Below are 17,508 nucleotides of genomic sequence, written 5' to 3'. Positions count from 1 at the left end.
GAATCCCAACACTGGCCCCCTTGTGGCTGAGGGCAGGACTCTTGGCCTGCTCAAAATATAGTGCACGTCTGTTATTATCTCAAAAACACGTCACAGAGCAAGCACATGGGGAAAATAAGACCCCCCTCTGCACACACCCTGGGGTTCGGCTGTTCTTAGAGCATTTCTAAGGTCACAGGAATAATGGATCTCTGCATGTTGGGCCACGCACTGCACCCATGATTCATTTCAGTCCTGCCACTTAGAATCGGGGGGTGGTGATACGTGTGGGACTCTACGATTTGTTCAAGATTGTGTGTGGTTTTATACTCACACACAGGCTCAAGCTCTGTTACTCTCCCACGAAGAGTGTCATCAAAAGGTTCCTCTCTTAGGGCCAGAGAGATAGCACAGTGGGAAGGGCATTTGCCTTCCTTCCTTCCTTCCTTCCTTCCTTCCTTCCTTCCTTCCTTCCTTCCTTCCTTCCTTCCTTCCTTCCTTCCTTCCTTCCTTCCTTCCTCCCTCCCTCCCTCCCTCCCTCCCTCCCTCCCTCCCTCCCTCCCTCCCTCCCTCCCTCTTTCCTTCCTTCCTTCCTTCCTTTCCTCCCTCCCTCCTTCCTTTTTTTTTTTTTTTGGTCTTTGGGTCACATCTGGTAGCGCTCAGGGGTCACTCCTGGCTTTATGCTCAGAAATCACTCCTGGCAAGCTCAGGGGACCACATGGGATTCGAACCACCGTCCTTCTGCATGCAAGGCAAACACACTCTACCTCCATGCTATCTCTCCGGCCCCGGGCATTTGCCTTTCATGCAGCTTATTTAAGTTGGATCCACAGCATCCCATATAGTTCCCCAAGCCTGCCAGGAGTCATTTCTGAACATTTCTGAACACTGCTGGATGTGGCTCCAAAAACAACAACCAAAAAATATGTACAGATTTATCTCTTCTACTTTTGTCAGTTTCAGGCCACACTTGGTGGTGCTCAAGTGCTACTCCTGGCTCTGTGCTCAGTAGTCAATGGATGAAGATTTTATTCAGCCCCTGAGTGAAGAGTTTTTTGGCCACACACATTTAATGCTCAGGGGTTACTCCTGGCTAAGGCTCAGAAATTGCCCCTGGCTTGGGAGGACCATATGGGACGCTGGGGGATCGAACCGCGGTCCTGATCCTTGGCTAGCGCTTGCAAGGCAGACACCTTACCTCTAGCGCTACCTCGCCCGGCCCCTTGTTTGGTTTTTTTTTTTTGGTTTTTGGGCCACACCCGGCGGTGCTCAGGGGTTACTCCTGGCTGTCTTCTCAGAAATAGCTCCTGGCAGGCACAGGGGACCCTATGGGACACCGGGATATTCGAACCAACCACCTTTTGGTCCTGGATCAGCTGCTTGCAAGGCAAATGCTGCTGTGCTATCTCTCCGGGCCCAAGAGTTAGTTTTAAGTAAAAGTCAAAAGCAGCTTCTAAATCAGCAGAGGCCCAGAGTGAGAGATGTGCGTACAGATGCCCAGGGATGACCCCAGCACTACATGATCCATTGAGCACCCCCCCCCCACATTGAGAACTGTGCCAGGGAGGAGCCTGAGCCCCCAAACACCAGGAAAAGAGAAGATGCAGATGGGCATGGCAGGATAGACGCCCCCCACAACCACGTTCGTCCCCTACCCCAGAATGAGCAGAAGGCGGTCCCTACCTGGACAGAACTGAGTCTGGGCGCCACACACACCAGAACAACGTGGGCCAGGAGCAGCAGGATGGGCTCCGCCACCAGGCTGTAGATGGCCTCTCCATCCAGAACCAGTTGGCTTCGAGCTGCTGCTGCCAGGTTTTCAATCTGAAAATAGAGAAGTGGGTCAGAACATGTCCAAGAAACAGAGGTTGGAATATACACTCTCACATGGGAGGCCCCAGGCTGACCCTCCCTAGGACAGAGCTGGGAGGAGCCCCCAAGCTTGACTGACTGTGCATCTACCCCTGCCGCTGCTACCACAAAAACAAACAAACAAACAAAAAACCCCATAAGGTCTTGAAATAATCCACAAAATGTGAATCTCTTTTTGTATTTTTGGGTCACACTTGGCAGTGCTCCTGGCTCTACTCTCAAAAATCACTCCTGGCAGGCTCGTGAGACCATATGGGATGCTGGGATTCAAACCACTGTTCTTCTGCATGCAAGGCAAATGCCTTACCTCCACGCTATCTCTCTGACCCCAAAATGCTACTCTTTATGTGCTGGGATAATGCAGTTTCCCATTAATTCTGTTCTAACACAGATCCACTCATTGGGGGCCAGAGCAATAGCACAACAGGGAGAGCAAATGCCTTGCATACAGTTGACCCAGGTTTGACTGTCAACAGCCCATATGGTCCCGCAAGATTGCCAGAAATAGTTTCTGAGCACTCATTGATATACTCCAGAAGGCCCTCGACAGAGGAGAATGTTTTTCAGTGGTCCTCAAACTATGGCCCGTGGGCCACATATTGTATTTGTATCTGTTTTGTTTCTTCATTGCAAATTAAGATATATGCAGTGTGCATAAGAATTCGTTCATAAGTTTTGTTTTTACTATAGTCAGACCTGTTCCAATGGTCTGAGGGACAGTGAACTGGCCTCCTGTTTAAAAAGTTTGAGGACCCCTGTGTGTAGATGATTGGCAAACTTCCAGTAACCACCTCCTCTGCTTCCACTACAGAGGAACAGAGAAGTCAAGAAAATGCTGAAAGTGGACCAGAGCTATAGGACAGTGGGGAGGACACTTGTACTGCATAAGGCCAACCCAGGTTTAATCACTGGCACCCCAAATGGTCCCCTAAGTCCCACCAAGAGTGGTCATGAGTGCAGAGCCCTGAGCATTTCCAGGGGCATGTAGGCTACTCCAGTCCCCGTTCTATTTTTTTGTTTGTTTTTAGGCCACACCTGGCAGTGCTCAGGGATTACTCTTGGCTCTGCACTCAGAAATCGCTCCTGGCAGACTGGAGTACCATATGGGACACCGGAAATTGTACCCAGGTCCATCCTAAGTTGGCTGCATGCAAGGCAAACACCCTATTGATGTGTTATCTTATACTGCTGTGTTATCTCTCTGACCCCCGGTCCCTTTTTTGGGGGGAGGGGGTAATACCCGGTGATGCTCAGGGGTTACTCCTGGCTCTGTGCTCAGAAATCACTCCTGGCTTGGGAGACCATATGTGATGCAAGGGGATCGAACCGTGGTCCACCTGGGTTCGCCGTGTGTAAGGCACACATCCTACCACTTCACCATCACTCCAGCCTCCCCCCATTCTTGCTTGGAACTAAAGTTTTCACCTGTCTTCCTGGCAGTATCACCCCTTTAGAAGGAGCAGATCCCGCCATCACTGCCAGGCAGCCCCATACCCCACTGAGCATACCTCACTACCTGGAGGACACAGAGCAGCTGGTAGGAAATCCTGTGGGTGCAAAGCTGCAGGAGGGCCCGTCCAGTTACTCTGAACAAAAAGCTGCAAACTGCTGACGCCAAGAAGGAAAATGAGCTGCTGCCTGCGTAGAGGAACAGAGACACAACTTGTCAATGGTGGCTCCACTGGGAACAGCTTCATCTGAGGCTCATTAAAACCGTGACAAATGGGCTAGAGTGAAAACAAAGCAGGGAGGGCACTTGCATGCATTGCACATGGCCACCCCGGGCTCAATCCCTGGCACTATATATGCCACCTGAGTCCACCAGGAGTGACTCCTAAGTTCAGAGCCAGGAGTAAGCCCTGAGGATTTGGGTGTGGCCCAATATCCAAAAATTAAATGAAGTCTTGTCTGTGTCTAAAATCTTTTAAGGGGGCCGAAGAGAGATAGCATGGAGGTAAGGGCGTTTGCCTTTGAATGCCTGTGAATCCCATATAAGTCCCCTGAGCCTGCCTGGAGCAATTTCTGAGGATGGAGCCAGGAGTAACCCCTGAGCGCTGCCAGGTGTGACCCAAAAACCAAAAAATAAAATAAAATAAAAATAAATAAATAAAACCTTTTAATTCTCAACATCAGGAAGTTCAGTGAGTTAGCAGTTTCCACACAATTATACACATCTCCTCCCCTGAAACCTTTATAACTTATATCACTGCATTTTCTTTTTTTTGGTTTTTCGGGCCACACCCATTTAATGCTCAGGGGTTACTCCTGGCTAAGCGCTCAGAAATTGCCCCTGGCTTGGGGGGACCATATGGGACGCCAGGGGATCGAACCAAGGTCCTGATCCTTGGCTAGTGCTTGCAAGGCAGACACCTTACCTCTAGCGCCACCTCGCCGGCCCCTGCATTTTCATTCTAAACAATTTCTTTTGCAGGGGGGTAGGGGGTGAGAGGATCAGTCTGTTTGCTTCATCATGAATTCAGACTGAATATAAAATCACAAGTTGGCCAACTGCTTCAAAACAATGCCGTACCCTGACAGAGCACTTTAAATGTAGTCAGTGTATTCATAATGCTCAATTCTTGGTGCAAATTTTGGGTATAATCTTACCTTGCATTTCTGTCCAAGTCTGTTGAGTGATCTAGAAATGTTACTATCTGCTTCTCAAGGTAGCTACCAATGTCTTCTTCAGCTGATGTTGTTGAATTTAGAATGTTTTGCATCAAGGGATGTAAGAAGATGGCCTCATAATTCCCTTCCAGCAGCAGGTGGAGGAAAGACCCACTTTCTGTAAAACAAAAATAAGTCCTCGGGCTGGAGAGATAGTACAAAGGATAAGAAGCTAAGGCCCTCATTCAAATTCCGGGCGGAGTACTATCATATATGGCACCCCAGGAAAGGGCTATGTGTGGTCCTTTAGCATGGCTATGTGTAGCTCCAAAGCATAAAATACTAAGCTCATTAATTTAAATCATAATTTATAAAGTCATTTTTTATAATCAGGTAAATCTAATTTCAGTACAGAAGACATTTGCATCCTGAGAAACAGTATCTCAAAGCAATGAGTAACCCAAATCCAAATCGCAGTAATCCAAAGCTCTTAGCAAAGTTCCATAGTCTCCAAAATACCCCTTCTAGGATTAGCAGTACCGGAATTGCAGCATGATGGAACTTAAGACCCTGAAGGACTGTTTCGCACTAATATTATTCCCCCTGGTGGTGGATATTTTACTGATTCCTACTTTACAGCCTTGTCTCTTCAGTTCCTTTTAGGTCTCCCTCATTCCACCTGATGAAAAGCTGGTTTATTCACTGTTCCACTGAGACCATGAACATCCCTGCCTGTGTACTTTCCCCTTATGATTCCTCTTGCTGAGCTGTTCTCTGCTTAGCAGTCTTACTCTCTAAGCAAAACTCAACTTAAGCCTGATTTGTTCCATAAAACTTTTTTTTCTCTTTGTTTTTGTTTTTGGACCACACCTGGCAGTATTCAGGACTCTGCACTCAGGAATCACTCTTAGCAGGCTCCGAAGACCTGGATGGAGGCTGGACCAACACTCTGGCACCTCCATGAAACTTTTCAAGCCAGCTCTCCTCCTAAAATACAGCCACTTATATCCTTCCTAAGTGGTTACTTCTCTTCTGCGTCCAGCCTAAATCCCACAGCCAGAAGTGCTAACAACCCACTAATAATAGATGTGCCTCTTAACTCTTCATCGCTGGTGAATGTGCGTGTTCACAAGAATTACATCTCTGCTTGTCTTGTGCTCAGCTCCTATGCTTACCAACTGTACACCTTAAGTATTAATAATGAATTAACATCTATATATCTCCATTTGCAAAATAGGATTGAAAGTTCTATGTAACATGTGTTTATTATTATAGAAGTCGAATGACTGAATAATGTGAAGGGCTTAGAGAAATGGGAGTAGAGATAAGTTGAGGGGTTGAGAGCGCAGCTGGAATGGAGAAGGCCCATGGTTCATCCCCAGCCAGGAATGAGCCCCTACAATGCCCTCGGGGTGAGGAAGGGATGAGAAGAAGGGAACTGATGTAGCCACTAGATTACTCCACCTGGGCCCTTGGTCTTTCTCTGTAGAGACTCACTGAGTCAAGAGAAGCAGGGCCAAGATGTCTTTTGTCAAAGATGCAGCAACTTGAGCAGGAGAAACCCAGAGCAGGAGAACCCAGCAGCTCCCATCCCTGAGGGAGGGAGGGAGGAAGGGAGGGAGGGAAGGAGAGAGGGAGAGGGAGGGAGGGAGATAGAGGGAGGGAGAGAGAGCGAGACAGAGAGAAGAGACAGAGAGAAGAGAGAGATAAGAGAGGAGAAAAAGGAGGAGAAAGAGAGACAGAGAGAAAGAGGAGACAAAGAGAGAAAGAGGAGAGACAGAGACAGAGAGGGGAGAGAGACAGAGAGAAGAGAGGAGAGACTAAGAGAGACAGAAGCAGAGACAGAGAGAGGAGAGACTGAGAGAGAGACAGGGAGGAGAGAGGAGAGCGACTGAGAGAGACAGAGAGAGGAGATAATGAGAAACAGAGACAGAGAGACAGGGGCCGGAGAGATAGTACAGCGGCGTTTGCCTTGCGAGCAGCCGACCCAGGACCTAAGGTGGTTGGTTCGAATCCCGGCGTCTCATAGGGTCCCCCGCGTCTTCCAGGAGCTATTTCGGAGCAGACAGCCAGGTGTGGCCCCAAACAAAAAGAAAGACAGAGACAGACGCCGACAGGGAGAGGAGAGACAGCCCCGCCCGAGCTCCCCTGGCCAAGTGCCGCTGTCACTCCCTCACCTGCGTCCGAGACTCCCTCCTGTTTCCACTGCTGCAGCTCGGCCTCCGTCGGGAAGCCCCTCAGGACTGCCACCTCCGGGGCCCACATCGCCCGGACACGGCCGCAGCCACGACAGACGCCGACGCCGACCCGGCTAGGAAGGAGGGTGCGACGAGGCCCGAGCAGGCCCAGAGTCAATCCATGCGCGGAGACCGGGACCAGGGGGCGGCCATGACAGTCGCGCGGGGCACCCTGGGAAAACCCCATTGGCTACCGAGCGGACTTCCGCCCGACGGACCAATCGGAGCGCTCAGTGCTGAGCATGCCCAGTGCGGCCGCGGAGAGTGGGCGGGGACAAGGGCGCCGCCTCCATTAGCCACGCCCCGCGCTGGGCCTGGTCCCAGTGGTCCAGCACCTGTCCTGGCCTCTAAAGACCCAGATGCTTTAGCAGCTCCTCTGGATCCCAGTCTGGTGAACGCTCAGATCTTGCACCCTAAGTGCACCCCTTGGGGGGGGTGTAACCCCCCCAAAACCAAATTAAAGCAAGCCAGGACCCCAGGTTCTGAGACCTGCCTCCACAGGTAACAATTACTTTTTTGGAGGGGTCACAAGGCTTTCGCTTTGCTTTAGCTCCTCTGGATCCCAACCTGGTGAACGCTCAGATCTTGCAACCCTAAGTGCATGGCACACCCCTTGGGTGTAACCCCCCAATCCAAACAAAAACAAACCAGGACCTCAAGTTCTGAGATCTGCCTCCATAGGTAACAATTACCTTTTTGGAGGGGTCGCAAGGCCTGGATACTTTAACTCCTCTGAATCCTAACCTGGTCATCTTGCACCCAAAGTGCATGGGATCTTCCTCCCCACACCCCTCGGGTGTAACCCCAAAACCAAAGAAAAACAAGCCAGGACCCTAGGTTCTGTAACCTGCCTCCATAGGTAACAATTATTTTTTGAGGGGTTGCACCTGGCCCTTCAAAGCTGGCAAGGAGGTTGGAGAAGCGCTCCAAGTGTAGGAAAAAATGAGTTGGGTGTTTTGGTTTGGGGGCCACATCTGGAGGTATTCAGGGGTTACTGCTGGTTCTATGCTCAGGTATCACTCCTAGCAGCGCTCCGGTTATTTAAGGGATGCCGGAGATTGAACCTGGGTCAACCGTGTGCAAGACAAGCTCCTTACCTGATGGTATTGCTTCAGTCCCCCAAGTATTCTAGTTTAAAATGCCTGTCTTCCCAACCCCAGTCCTGCGCCCAGCAGAAGCCTGCCCTAGAGCAGAATATAGAAGGCGATGCAGGGAGTGGCATCTGCTTACTGTGGACACTGCCTGCGATCAAGGCTGGCAGTGGAAGTGGGGTGAGGTGCAGGTGTCAGTTTGAGCAGAGAAGCGTTGTCTCCTGGGATCCTGAGTTCATGGCCACTTTGGTTCCTGACAGAAGGAAGTGCCCTAGTCACCTTCTGAGCTTTTTGTTCTGTGATCAGATTTCTGGGACTCCAGATCTGTCCCCTGGACCTCCAGTATCCAGCAGGACAAGAAGCACCATTCAAGTACAGAGTGTACAGCAGACCATGGCGAGACTGCGGGGTGCAGGGGAACAGAGGGCAAGGGGTGCTGCTCCCTTGTCTTGTGATCTGCATGCTCCAGAGCTCTGCTCTCAGGCTTTAGCAACACACTTGAGGCCTGGTTCTTGACTTGGATCTCCAATTCAATCCACGTTTCTCGGGGTATGTCTTTGCTTTGTGTGATTGGGGGAGGAGGGTTGGGTCACACCCCGAGGTGCCCAGGGGTTACTCTTGGCTCTGCGCTCAGAAATCGCTCCTGGCAGGCTCAGGGACCAGGTGGGATGCTGAGTTTTAAACCACCATCCGTCCTGGGTCGGCTGCATTCAAAGCAAACGCCCTAATGCTGCCCCATGTTTTGTGCGATTTTAAAAAGAAACTGGGTGTGTGGGCTAGATATGCTACGCCAGCCTAGTCTTTTTATTTGGGAAGCACATGGGCAGTGCTCAGGGCTAATTCCTGGCTTTGGCAGAACTCCGCCAGGAATCAAGCCCAGGATCAGCTCCATGCCCTGCCCCACCCACTGCCCCATCTTTCTGGCCCCCACACATAGGTCACACTGCTCCCACCAAAAACTTGCTGGAGGTGCTTTGTGCCCCAGTATGGCTCTGGAGAGTTCTGCCACTCGGACAGGGTAGAAACCCTTTGAGAGGACCTCAGGGCTGGCCTTTTGCCCAGATTCTTTCGTTTTCTTGCTTTGGGGCTTTCTTCAGATACTATTTGCACACGCTTTGGTCAGCAGCCCACAGGGTCTGCCGGTCCTCTTGGGGTCATTCGCAGTCTAGAACAGGCTTTCACCCTCATAGCCCCCACTGGTTGCTGGCTCTCCCCTTTCATTGTCCTTATTTGTGACTCAGCTCCAGTGATCCGCAGAATTGTCATCCCCCAAATTCCCCCAGAGTATCTTCAGGGGCTCTGGCACCATGAGACCTTCCTATCCCCTCCGAATGGCCAACAGGTTCCAGAGCCCATTTGCTTCCCCTCGCATTGAATCCCCAATCCCACACAGGGCTCTGGACTTGGGGCTCTCTCCTGGCCTGGAACGCAATTCTGCCTGACCAAGTACAGCCCTGCCAAAATGCAGATCAGCTCAGCACTTCATTTAGGAGAATACAGACATGTTGGATTTCTAACAAGGAAAAAAAAGAGCTTACCAGGGCCTTCAGCAGTAACACCTGGTCCTAAGCACAAAGCCCAGAGCAACCTGACAGTGCCCAGGTATAACGAGAAAAGTCCACTTCTCTCCCAAGTGAAAAAAAAAAAACACGTCTCTAGGCCGAAGACACAGCATTTGAGCATTTGCATTGGTGTGTGCTGGGGGCTCCTAGCCATATCTCTAGCATAGCAAGTGAAGGGCAATAATGAAGTTGGCTGTGAGATATGAAAACTCTGCTGGCCTGAGGGACAGAGAACCCTGTCTCTGTGAACAGCCCCTTTCCTTTGGAGGAGCCTGCACACCTCAGAATACAGGCATGTATGTGGCCTGTGCAAACACCCTTCCCTACCCAGCACTAGATCTTGGGAAGCATGATTTGGGGGGAGATGGAGAGATAAAGAGGTGGGACAGGCCCAGCCTGGGGAGCCCCACGCTGTGCTCTATGTTGACAGAGCTCCCTGTTTTCAGGGCCAAGGCAGCTGTGTTCCAGCAGGAGCTCAGCCAGTCACAGGGAAAGGGCACTTTGGAAATGCTAGGGTGTAGGCTCACTTCTCCATCTGACTGTCTCACAGACTTGGTTTTTGTTGTTTTGGGGCCACACCCGGCAATGCTCAGGAGTTACTCCCGGCACTGTGCTTAGGGGTCAGACTTGGGTTCGAGGAACAAATACATTCAGAGGCCCAGATGTTGGCATAGAATAAAATCATGTTCATTTATTTTTTTTCTGCATCTTAGAATTAGAAGGCATAAAATTAAATACGTTGAATGTAATAAATTCATCCATACAAGTGCAAGTTTCCAGCTATAATGCATTTTATGGCAGATTTATCATTTAAAAAATGTACCAGGAAATCAAAAAAGAGGAAATATGTCCGTTTAACTTTTATTGACGTGTATGTAAGAGGTCCTTGGAAATCAAATAGGGGCATGAAGAAATGGCCAAACCAAACCTATCAAATTCAGTGAAAAGTTGCTGACTTTAAATAGTAGTAGGAAGAATGACCAATATATATTCTTTGTTAACACCCCCTCACTCTACAGTAAAAAAAAAAAAAAAAAAAGAAAAAAGAAAAAGAAAAAAATAATAACCATTCAGTAAACATTCTTTCCTAAGGTAGTTTCCCTTATGTGTCAGTGATTTTCTCTATTTCTCTGTATACACAAATTTGCCGAACATACCAATCAGTGGTTCTCACAATTGAAAAAATAAGAGCACAGAAAAGTTTACACTCTTGTACAGTAAATGAAAGGTCCCGGGCATGTGGAAGTGTCTCTCCTGAAGGGCGCGGGGCCGCCTCGCTGCATTGCGTCGCCTGGGACGCCGTCGCCTCCTTACACACAGAGTGACGGATTTGGCTTGTGCTTCGGAGCCGGCTGCCCGTGAGTCCGTGTCACTTGGATCATAGCTGGAAGTCCCCGGGGAGGTCTTTGCTGCCGCTGGCTCGGAGCTGCTCCGGAACCAGCGTGTCCTCAGCACCTGCCGTGGCATCGCACAGCTCAGAGGCATCGGCGGCGGCCGGGTCCAGGCCATCGGGACAGGCCAGCTTGAGAAGCTCCTCGCGCAGCTGAGCCGTGTGGCGCTGCGTGGAGAAGGAGATGCGTCAGACTGTGGGAGCCGAGGACTAGAGGGAAGATAGAGGCGCGGCAGCAGGAGTGGTTTCTGCTGCACACATACCTGCTGTACACATACCCCACCCTGAGCACTGCCAGGTGGGGCCCAGAAACCTTAACGAAGAAGCATGACCTCTCTCCAGGTACAGGGCCACAGAACAGTGGGGAAGGTGCCTACCTTGTGCATAGCCAACCCAGATCCCACCCAAGTCCCACCAGGAGTGATTTTTGTGTGCAGAACCAGGAGTAATCCCTGAACACTGCCTGGGATTTGGGGCTCCCAGAACTTGGGGGGGGGCCACACCTAGTAACGCTCAGGGGTTACTACTAGCTCTGCACTCAGAAATCGCTCCTGGCTTGGGGGATCATATGGGACGCCAGGGATTGAACCGAGGTCCGTCCTGGGTCGCCATCTGCAAGGCAAATGCCCTACTGCTGTGCTATATTGCTCCGACCCTGGGGCTCTCTGAATGGTGCTCGCAGGCCATTCCTAGGGAGCTGCTCAGAGGTCAGCCCTGCTGGATACAGACCACCAGGTGGAGCTGGGCAGGAAATGAATCCAGGTCCTCTGTATGCACAAAATAGCAGGACAGCACTGGCTTCTGAGCTGTCTCCTCAGCCCCTACCTAGATCTGGGTCTGTGGTGCCAGGGAGGAAACTGGAGACATCTGCATGAGGCAAGCACTTTCCCCAGTACTGCATTTCTGGCCCATCTCATTTCTAATTTCCAGAACCATCCATTCATTTGCCAAAAGGAATGAGCAACACACTTATGAGTAGCAAGCCAGGCCTTGGAGGACATAACAGAGTCGGCGGTTCCCGCCGCCTTCCCCTGCACTGCCCAGGGGGTCCAGGCTTGGCTCCCGACTCACCTTCAGGGCCGCCGCATGGTGCGACATGGTCCGGCCCACCCGCTTGTCGCTGCTGTACTGCTGGATGTCAGCGATCCACTCCTCACACTGGGCCATGATCTCCACGCGTTTCAAGTAAAAGTGTTTGTGAATAACCTGAACCGCGGGACAAGCAAGGGGAGTTGGAATCAGTGCTGACCTCGCGGATTGCCTCCCTGTGGAACCCACATGCACCTCGGACCCATGTACATCAGAAAACAGAGCCATGAGGAAACAGTAAAGCAGCCTGTAAATGGCTCCCACAAAAAAACTTCATCATGAGAACAGTTTTAGAAAAGGGCTGGAGATGAATCTGACCCAGGTCAACGGGGAAAAAAAAATTACAGGGTAGCCTACATTCATGGAATAGAAGAATTAATAGTGTGCTAAGATGACTGTTTCAGTTACTAATACCCCAATGTCAACAAAATGATGGGTGAGGAGTGCAGTGAGGGCAGAGAAGAAAGCACTGTGACAATGAGAGTTGGGAATGATCACTGTAGAGGAGAACTGGGAGCTGAAAGGGAAAGTGATATATATGCACGATGCCCCTTCAGTAACAGACTTGCAAACCATGTCGTCTTTAAAATTAAAAAGGAGGGAAATTTTAAATTTTAAATTAAATTAAATTAATTTTAAAATTAAAAAGGGGGAAACTGGGGACATTGTGGGGACAGAGGAAGATGAAAGCTGGGGTTGAGGGGTCAGGAGGGAACTGGGAACAGTGGTGGTTGGAAATGAACACTGGTAAAGGGAAGGTGTTGGAACATTGTATGACTAAAACTCAACTACCAACCACTTCATAGCTCTAGCTCTTTAACTATATAGCTCATGGTGAATAAGGAGAAAAAGAAAAAGAAAGGGAGAAAGGAAAAAGAGGCAGAAAAATAAAAAAATCTAAGAAAGTGAAAGAGTGAAAGAAGAGGTAGAAAAACTCAAAAGTACAAATTCAAGGAAGATGATGGTTTGAATGTAACAGGACCTGTAGTGACTAACAACCCACACTCCAAACTCCACTTACCTCTCTAAAGCACGGGGAAGGGTTTCGGATTTGCTCTAACATAGCCCATTTAACCGTTGCTTGTCGAATGTTGCCGTCATATTCCCGAGAGCTCTGGGTACCGCTGGGCGTGCCCCGTGACCGCTCATATCCGGGCTCATTAAAGTAAGGCTCAGCTACTAGTATTAGGGACTGGACGGACACCAACACCTGAGGGACAAAGCACACATGGCAGATGAGCAAGACAGCGGCCCCGAGACCACGGGCATGGACCCTGACTTCCAGGAGCTGTCTCATACCCACAGGCCGGGCATGACGGCCATGACCTCAACAATGGAGTCGCATCGGCTCACTGTCTTCCTGTGTGGGGATCCAACCCAGGACCTCAAACAGGCAAGGAAAGGCCTCCAGTGCCCTGGCCTACCTAATGGTACCGCACTATATTGTACCTGAAGGCAGCTGAGGAGTTCTTTAAAAAGCAATTTTGATTCCCTGCATGCAGCTGGCCCCGGTTTAGTTTCTGGCAGGCAAGTGTGCCCCACCCTCACCCCAAACCCAACCCCTAATTCAGAGCAATTCCGAAACGCCAGGTTTGTCTTATCTCCTACTGATGTGGATTCCAAACTCCAAGTGAGGTTTACTGTATTAACTTTATTTTATACCTATGAACTACTAAGGGGTGACCTTTTCGCATTTCTAATCTCACTCGTTAAAAACCATATGAAAACACAACCTTAACTGCTTTCTAAGCAAAACCAAGAGAGGTTCGTTTACTTGCAAAAAGCTTGAGGTCTGAGGGTTCCACTTCTCTTCAGGTCTCCCGTGCCACGTGTTTAATATGCTCAAGCAAACCTAAGGGATGAACAAAGGGGGCTGTGAACAGGAATGGAGGAATCTTCCAAAACCAACAGTCACAACACAGAATCAAAGGAAACACTAGCATGACAGAACATGTCCCTAAACCAAGAGAGGTGCAGTGACTCCAAGGGGCTTCCTTCCCAAGGGGTCGATGTAGATCAACCCCAGATACCACAAATAGCCCCCAAGTGCCACCGGTGATCTGAGCACAGAAAAGAGAATAAAACAAAACCACAAATGAAGAGAGAAAACTTTCAGGGTCAGCTTACATCTTCCTGATGCCAGTTGTTGGGTTACTGATCCTACGTGATCGATATTTCTATATCAATATATATCAATATTCTATCCTATCAATATTTGTACTCCATCCTAGGGTGTGATCTGTTGATGGGATATTGGATTATTCCCTATTTGGTATTGTTTTTTTGTTTGTTTGTTTGTTTGTTTTGTTTTGTTTTTTGGGGGGGGCCACACCCGGCAGTGCTCAGGGGTTACTCCTGGCTGTCTGCTCAGAAATAGCTCCTGGCAGGCACAGGGGACCATATGGGACACCGGGATTCGAACCAACCACCTTTGGTCCTGGATTGGCTGCTTGCAAGGCAAACACCGCTGTACTATCTCTCCGGGCCCCCTATTTGGCATTCTTCTCCTACGGTGGGCAGTAATTCTTGTCAATAAAATCAGGGGTCTGAGGAAAGCCAGTCTCATTCTGTGGTCTTTTTCCTGAGCTGCTTTCCTTCTTAGGAGCAGAACGCTTGTGTGGTTTGAATTCCTTGCTTGAGCGCTGGATATCCTGAACCTATTCTTGTATCTCTTCACTGTGTGGATTATTGTCACACCATCCCCCATGTTCCTGTCTAATTTTACCCGATGGTAAGTAAGACCAGCCCATTTCTGGGAGGGGTCTTTGGAATGTAACAAAGGGGTTGCCTCAGAGAGAAAGGAGATTGAGGGAGTAAGCAAGAAGCTTTGGGAGATGCAGGGCTGCTGTGGAGAGGCAGCTTAAAACATTAGCCTAGGTGACTAGGGCGTCATTAATAATAAAGTCTCATGTCTCCTGAAATCTGACTGCTGTGGATCATTTCCTTGCCGTTATCTTGAACCCGGAGACCCGTCGGCTGGAAGTGGATGCAGGCGTAGGGCCCGGGCTGGCAGAGAAAGGCCTCACCCTCCATCCATCACCATCCGCAACCAACCAGGACTATATAATTCATGTGTGATTCAACAGATTATTTCCTGCGGATCTCTACAACTGGAACTGTTTCCCCGTCCTAATAGAACAGGGGGATGGGAACTGCCTTTCCTGTCTGGGAGCTTGGTGGGAATCAAACCTCAACCAATCTCCTAAAGAAACCATTTCCTCACAATGAGAAAGAAAATTATGACATGATTTACATATTATTTACTTTTTGTTTTTTGGGTCATACCCGGCAGCGCTCGGGTTCCTCCTGGCTCTACGCTCAGAAATCGCTCCTAGCAGGCTCAGGGGACCACATGGGTTGCCGGGATTCGAACCACCGGCTTTCTATGCGCAAGGCAAATGCCCTACCTCCATGCTATCTCTCCAGCCCCATGAGAAATATTTTAAATTAAAATATTTTAGTTGTCATTTTGGGGGGTCTTGGACTACAGGCTGTGCTCAGGGATCACTCATGATGCTGCTTGTGGAGGGGAGTCTATAGGGGGTGCCAGAGACTCAAGTGGGTTTCCTATGTGCAAAACAAGTGTCCTACTTGCTGTACTCTCTCTGGTGCTTTAACGAAAAAATGAAACTCTTTTTTGGTTTTTGGGCCAAACCTGAAGCCTCATCCCTCCATTCTCCCTAGGTAACTTGACCTTACCTGCAAGACCCCGCCCATTCCTGGGAGGGGTCTTGGAAAAGGTAGATAAAGCCTTTGACTCAGGGGATTGGGGGTCTCCTTTTTGGTCTTTGACCAGCATGGAGGTCAAAGGGAAGATGGCTGACAGGAGTGAAGATGCAGGGCTAGCTAAGAATGGCTGAATGCTTGAAATGTTATGATATAGGCCACACGTGTAGTGGATAGGGCATGAATAAAGTTGATGTTTCCTGATGCCTGTCTCTGGATGAGCCTGATTCCGCCATTCACCTAAACCTGGGACCCGCCAGCTGGATGGGGGATGCGGAGCCACGTGACCTGGGATGGCAGAGAAAAATACCTCCATCTTTCACCATCCAGCACCATCGTTAATTATTTAACACTACACACACCTACTGGCGCTCAGGGATTATTCCTGCTGAGCAATCTGCTGCAGGGAAAAGACAATGACCTGGTAATTAAAAATAAAAGTTGTTCAAAGTTATCACAAGGCTCTGGTCGAGCCCACACCACGTTACCTTGCCATCGTTATAAAGGTTGGGGTTGAACCGCACACTGTGGCCACCGGTCGTCTCAAGATTGACGAGCGGGGGGGAACTGGGGTAATCCTGCGGGAAATACACATCGAACTCAAAGCAGCCATTGGCATACGGGGTGTCGGCCGGACCCGTGATGAGAACCTAGAAGGCAGATGAGACATGAGACCAAGTTACTCTCCAGCTCTGCTTATTTGCAGGAGACAGTCCAGAAGGAAGGAAGGAAGGAACATCTTCTATCTTACAGGTCACATACGTGTACACACACACACACAAGCACACACGCACGCACGCACGCACGCAAGCACATCAAAATGAATGTTCACACACGAATGTTCACACACACACGTGCACGCATACACATGCACGCAAGCACATCAAAATGAATGTTCAAATGGGAGAAGTATAGAACAGACACAGTATGAGATTTCTGCCGGCAAACTGTTCACAACAATATATTGAAACAGGTCATATAGGTCAAGTAGCTGAGCAGTTGCAGCTACACAGTCAAGAAAGATGGATTGTTCCTGCAGTGCAGAGAACCCTAACCCTGATAAAAGGACCCACCCAAAACCACGTCAAGACCCTTTTCTCAGCATATTCATCTCTATCTGGCTCTGCAGCCTGCAAGACCATGGAGCAGGTTTTCCAGAAAAGCATTATTTTACAGGATTCTGGGGGCCTTGGAGTCACACACATTTGCCAGAAAGACCCAAATTCTGAAGCCTGATTAGAGCCCTGGATAAACTGAAAGGAGCAGCAGCCCGCCCTTGCCCCAAGGCTCCCAGACAGTCTCAAGTACTGGCTGGTCAGCAGGAGCTGATCAGGGAGCCAAGGTTCCCTGCACAGGCTGGATGGTGCGCTCGGGAGGGTAGAGGGGAGGAAGGCTGGAGCCAGTGGCTACCTTCATGATGTCCAGCCGCTCCTCATCGCAACGCACAAACACGCTAGACGAGGACGACAGCGGTAGCGACGTGGACAGGGTCACAGCTTCCTGTGCCAGGCGCCGTGCCCGGGCAGCGCTGTGGGCGTCGCTGGCGTTTTTCACCTGAGACATGTAGTGGTGATTTACTTTAAAGCCCAGTTTGCCATCCTCATCTTCAGACACCATCTCAAACGTATCTACGAGAAGAAGACGATTAAAAACAAAAAACGAGAGAGAGAGAGAGAGAGAGAGAGAGAGAGAGAGAGAGAGAGAGAGAGAGAGAGAGAGAGAAGAAGAAGGAGGGAGGGAGGGAGGGAGGAGAGAGAGAGGGAGAGCTATTACCAAGACAAAAAGAGAAAGAAATTGCTAGTCCTTTCTTCCAACCCATTTTAGATACACAAAAAGCAGCAGGGGGGTAATCTGTCTGTCTGTCTGTGTTCATATAGTACCTATGTATTTGCCCTGACAAGAATGAAGAGAAACACGGAAAAGAAGAAAGTAAGAAATGGCAGGAAGGCTGCTAT

At 49.7% G+C, this 17,508-nt stretch overlaps 3 protein-coding genes across 3 annotated transcripts in view; 1 reads left to right on the top strand and 2 right to left on the bottom strand.

The window, feature by feature from the left end:
• TTC27 (tetratricopeptide repeat domain 27) overlaps positions 1 to 6,753 on the bottom strand; it is a 55,240-nt gene extending 48,487 nt beyond the window's left edge. Inside the window, exons 1-4 of the mRNA XM_049784233.1 lie at positions 6,636 to 6,753; positions 4,459 to 4,636; positions 3,360 to 3,489; positions 1,663 to 1,803 (exon numbers count right to left, since the gene is read on the bottom strand). Coding sequence (XP_049640190.1) covers positions 1,663 to 1,803; positions 3,360 to 3,489; positions 4,459 to 4,636; positions 6,636 to 6,723 — 537 coding nt within the window. The 5' untranslated portion in view covers positions 6,724 to 6,753. The remainder of the gene's footprint in view (positions 1 to 1,662; positions 1,804 to 3,359; positions 3,490 to 4,458; positions 4,637 to 6,635) is intronic.
• FAM98A (family with sequence similarity 98 member A) overlaps positions 1 to 17,508 on the top strand; it is a 582,326-nt gene that overhangs the window by 556,472 nt on the left and 8,346 nt on the right. The gene's annotated exons all lie outside the window — the stretch shown is intronic.
• Positions 10,014 to 17,508, bottom strand: part of BIRC6 (baculoviral IAP repeat containing 6) — a 162,874-nt gene continuing 155,379 nt past the window's right edge. The window contains exons 70-75 of the mRNA XM_049784698.1: positions 16,964 to 17,181; positions 16,042 to 16,203; positions 13,602 to 13,679; positions 12,849 to 13,037; positions 11,810 to 11,944; positions 10,014 to 10,906 (exon numbers count right to left, since the gene is read on the bottom strand). Coding sequence (XP_049640655.1) covers positions 10,727 to 10,906; positions 11,810 to 11,944; positions 12,849 to 13,037; positions 13,602 to 13,679; positions 16,042 to 16,203; positions 16,964 to 17,181 — 962 coding nt within the window. The 3' untranslated portion in view covers positions 10,014 to 10,726. The remainder of the gene's footprint in view (positions 10,907 to 11,809; positions 11,945 to 12,848; positions 13,038 to 13,601; positions 13,680 to 16,041; positions 16,204 to 16,963; positions 17,182 to 17,508) is intronic.

The sequence above is a fragment of the Suncus etruscus genome, chromosome 12, assembly GCF_024139225.1.
Source record: "Suncus etruscus isolate mSunEtr1 chromosome 12, mSunEtr1.pri.cur, whole genome shotgun sequence".
NCBI lineage: Eukaryota > Metazoa > Chordata > Mammalia > Eulipotyphla > Soricidae > Suncus > Suncus etruscus.
Note: the sequence above shows the minus strand (reverse complement) of the source record. Positions and strands in the feature narration are given on the sequence as shown.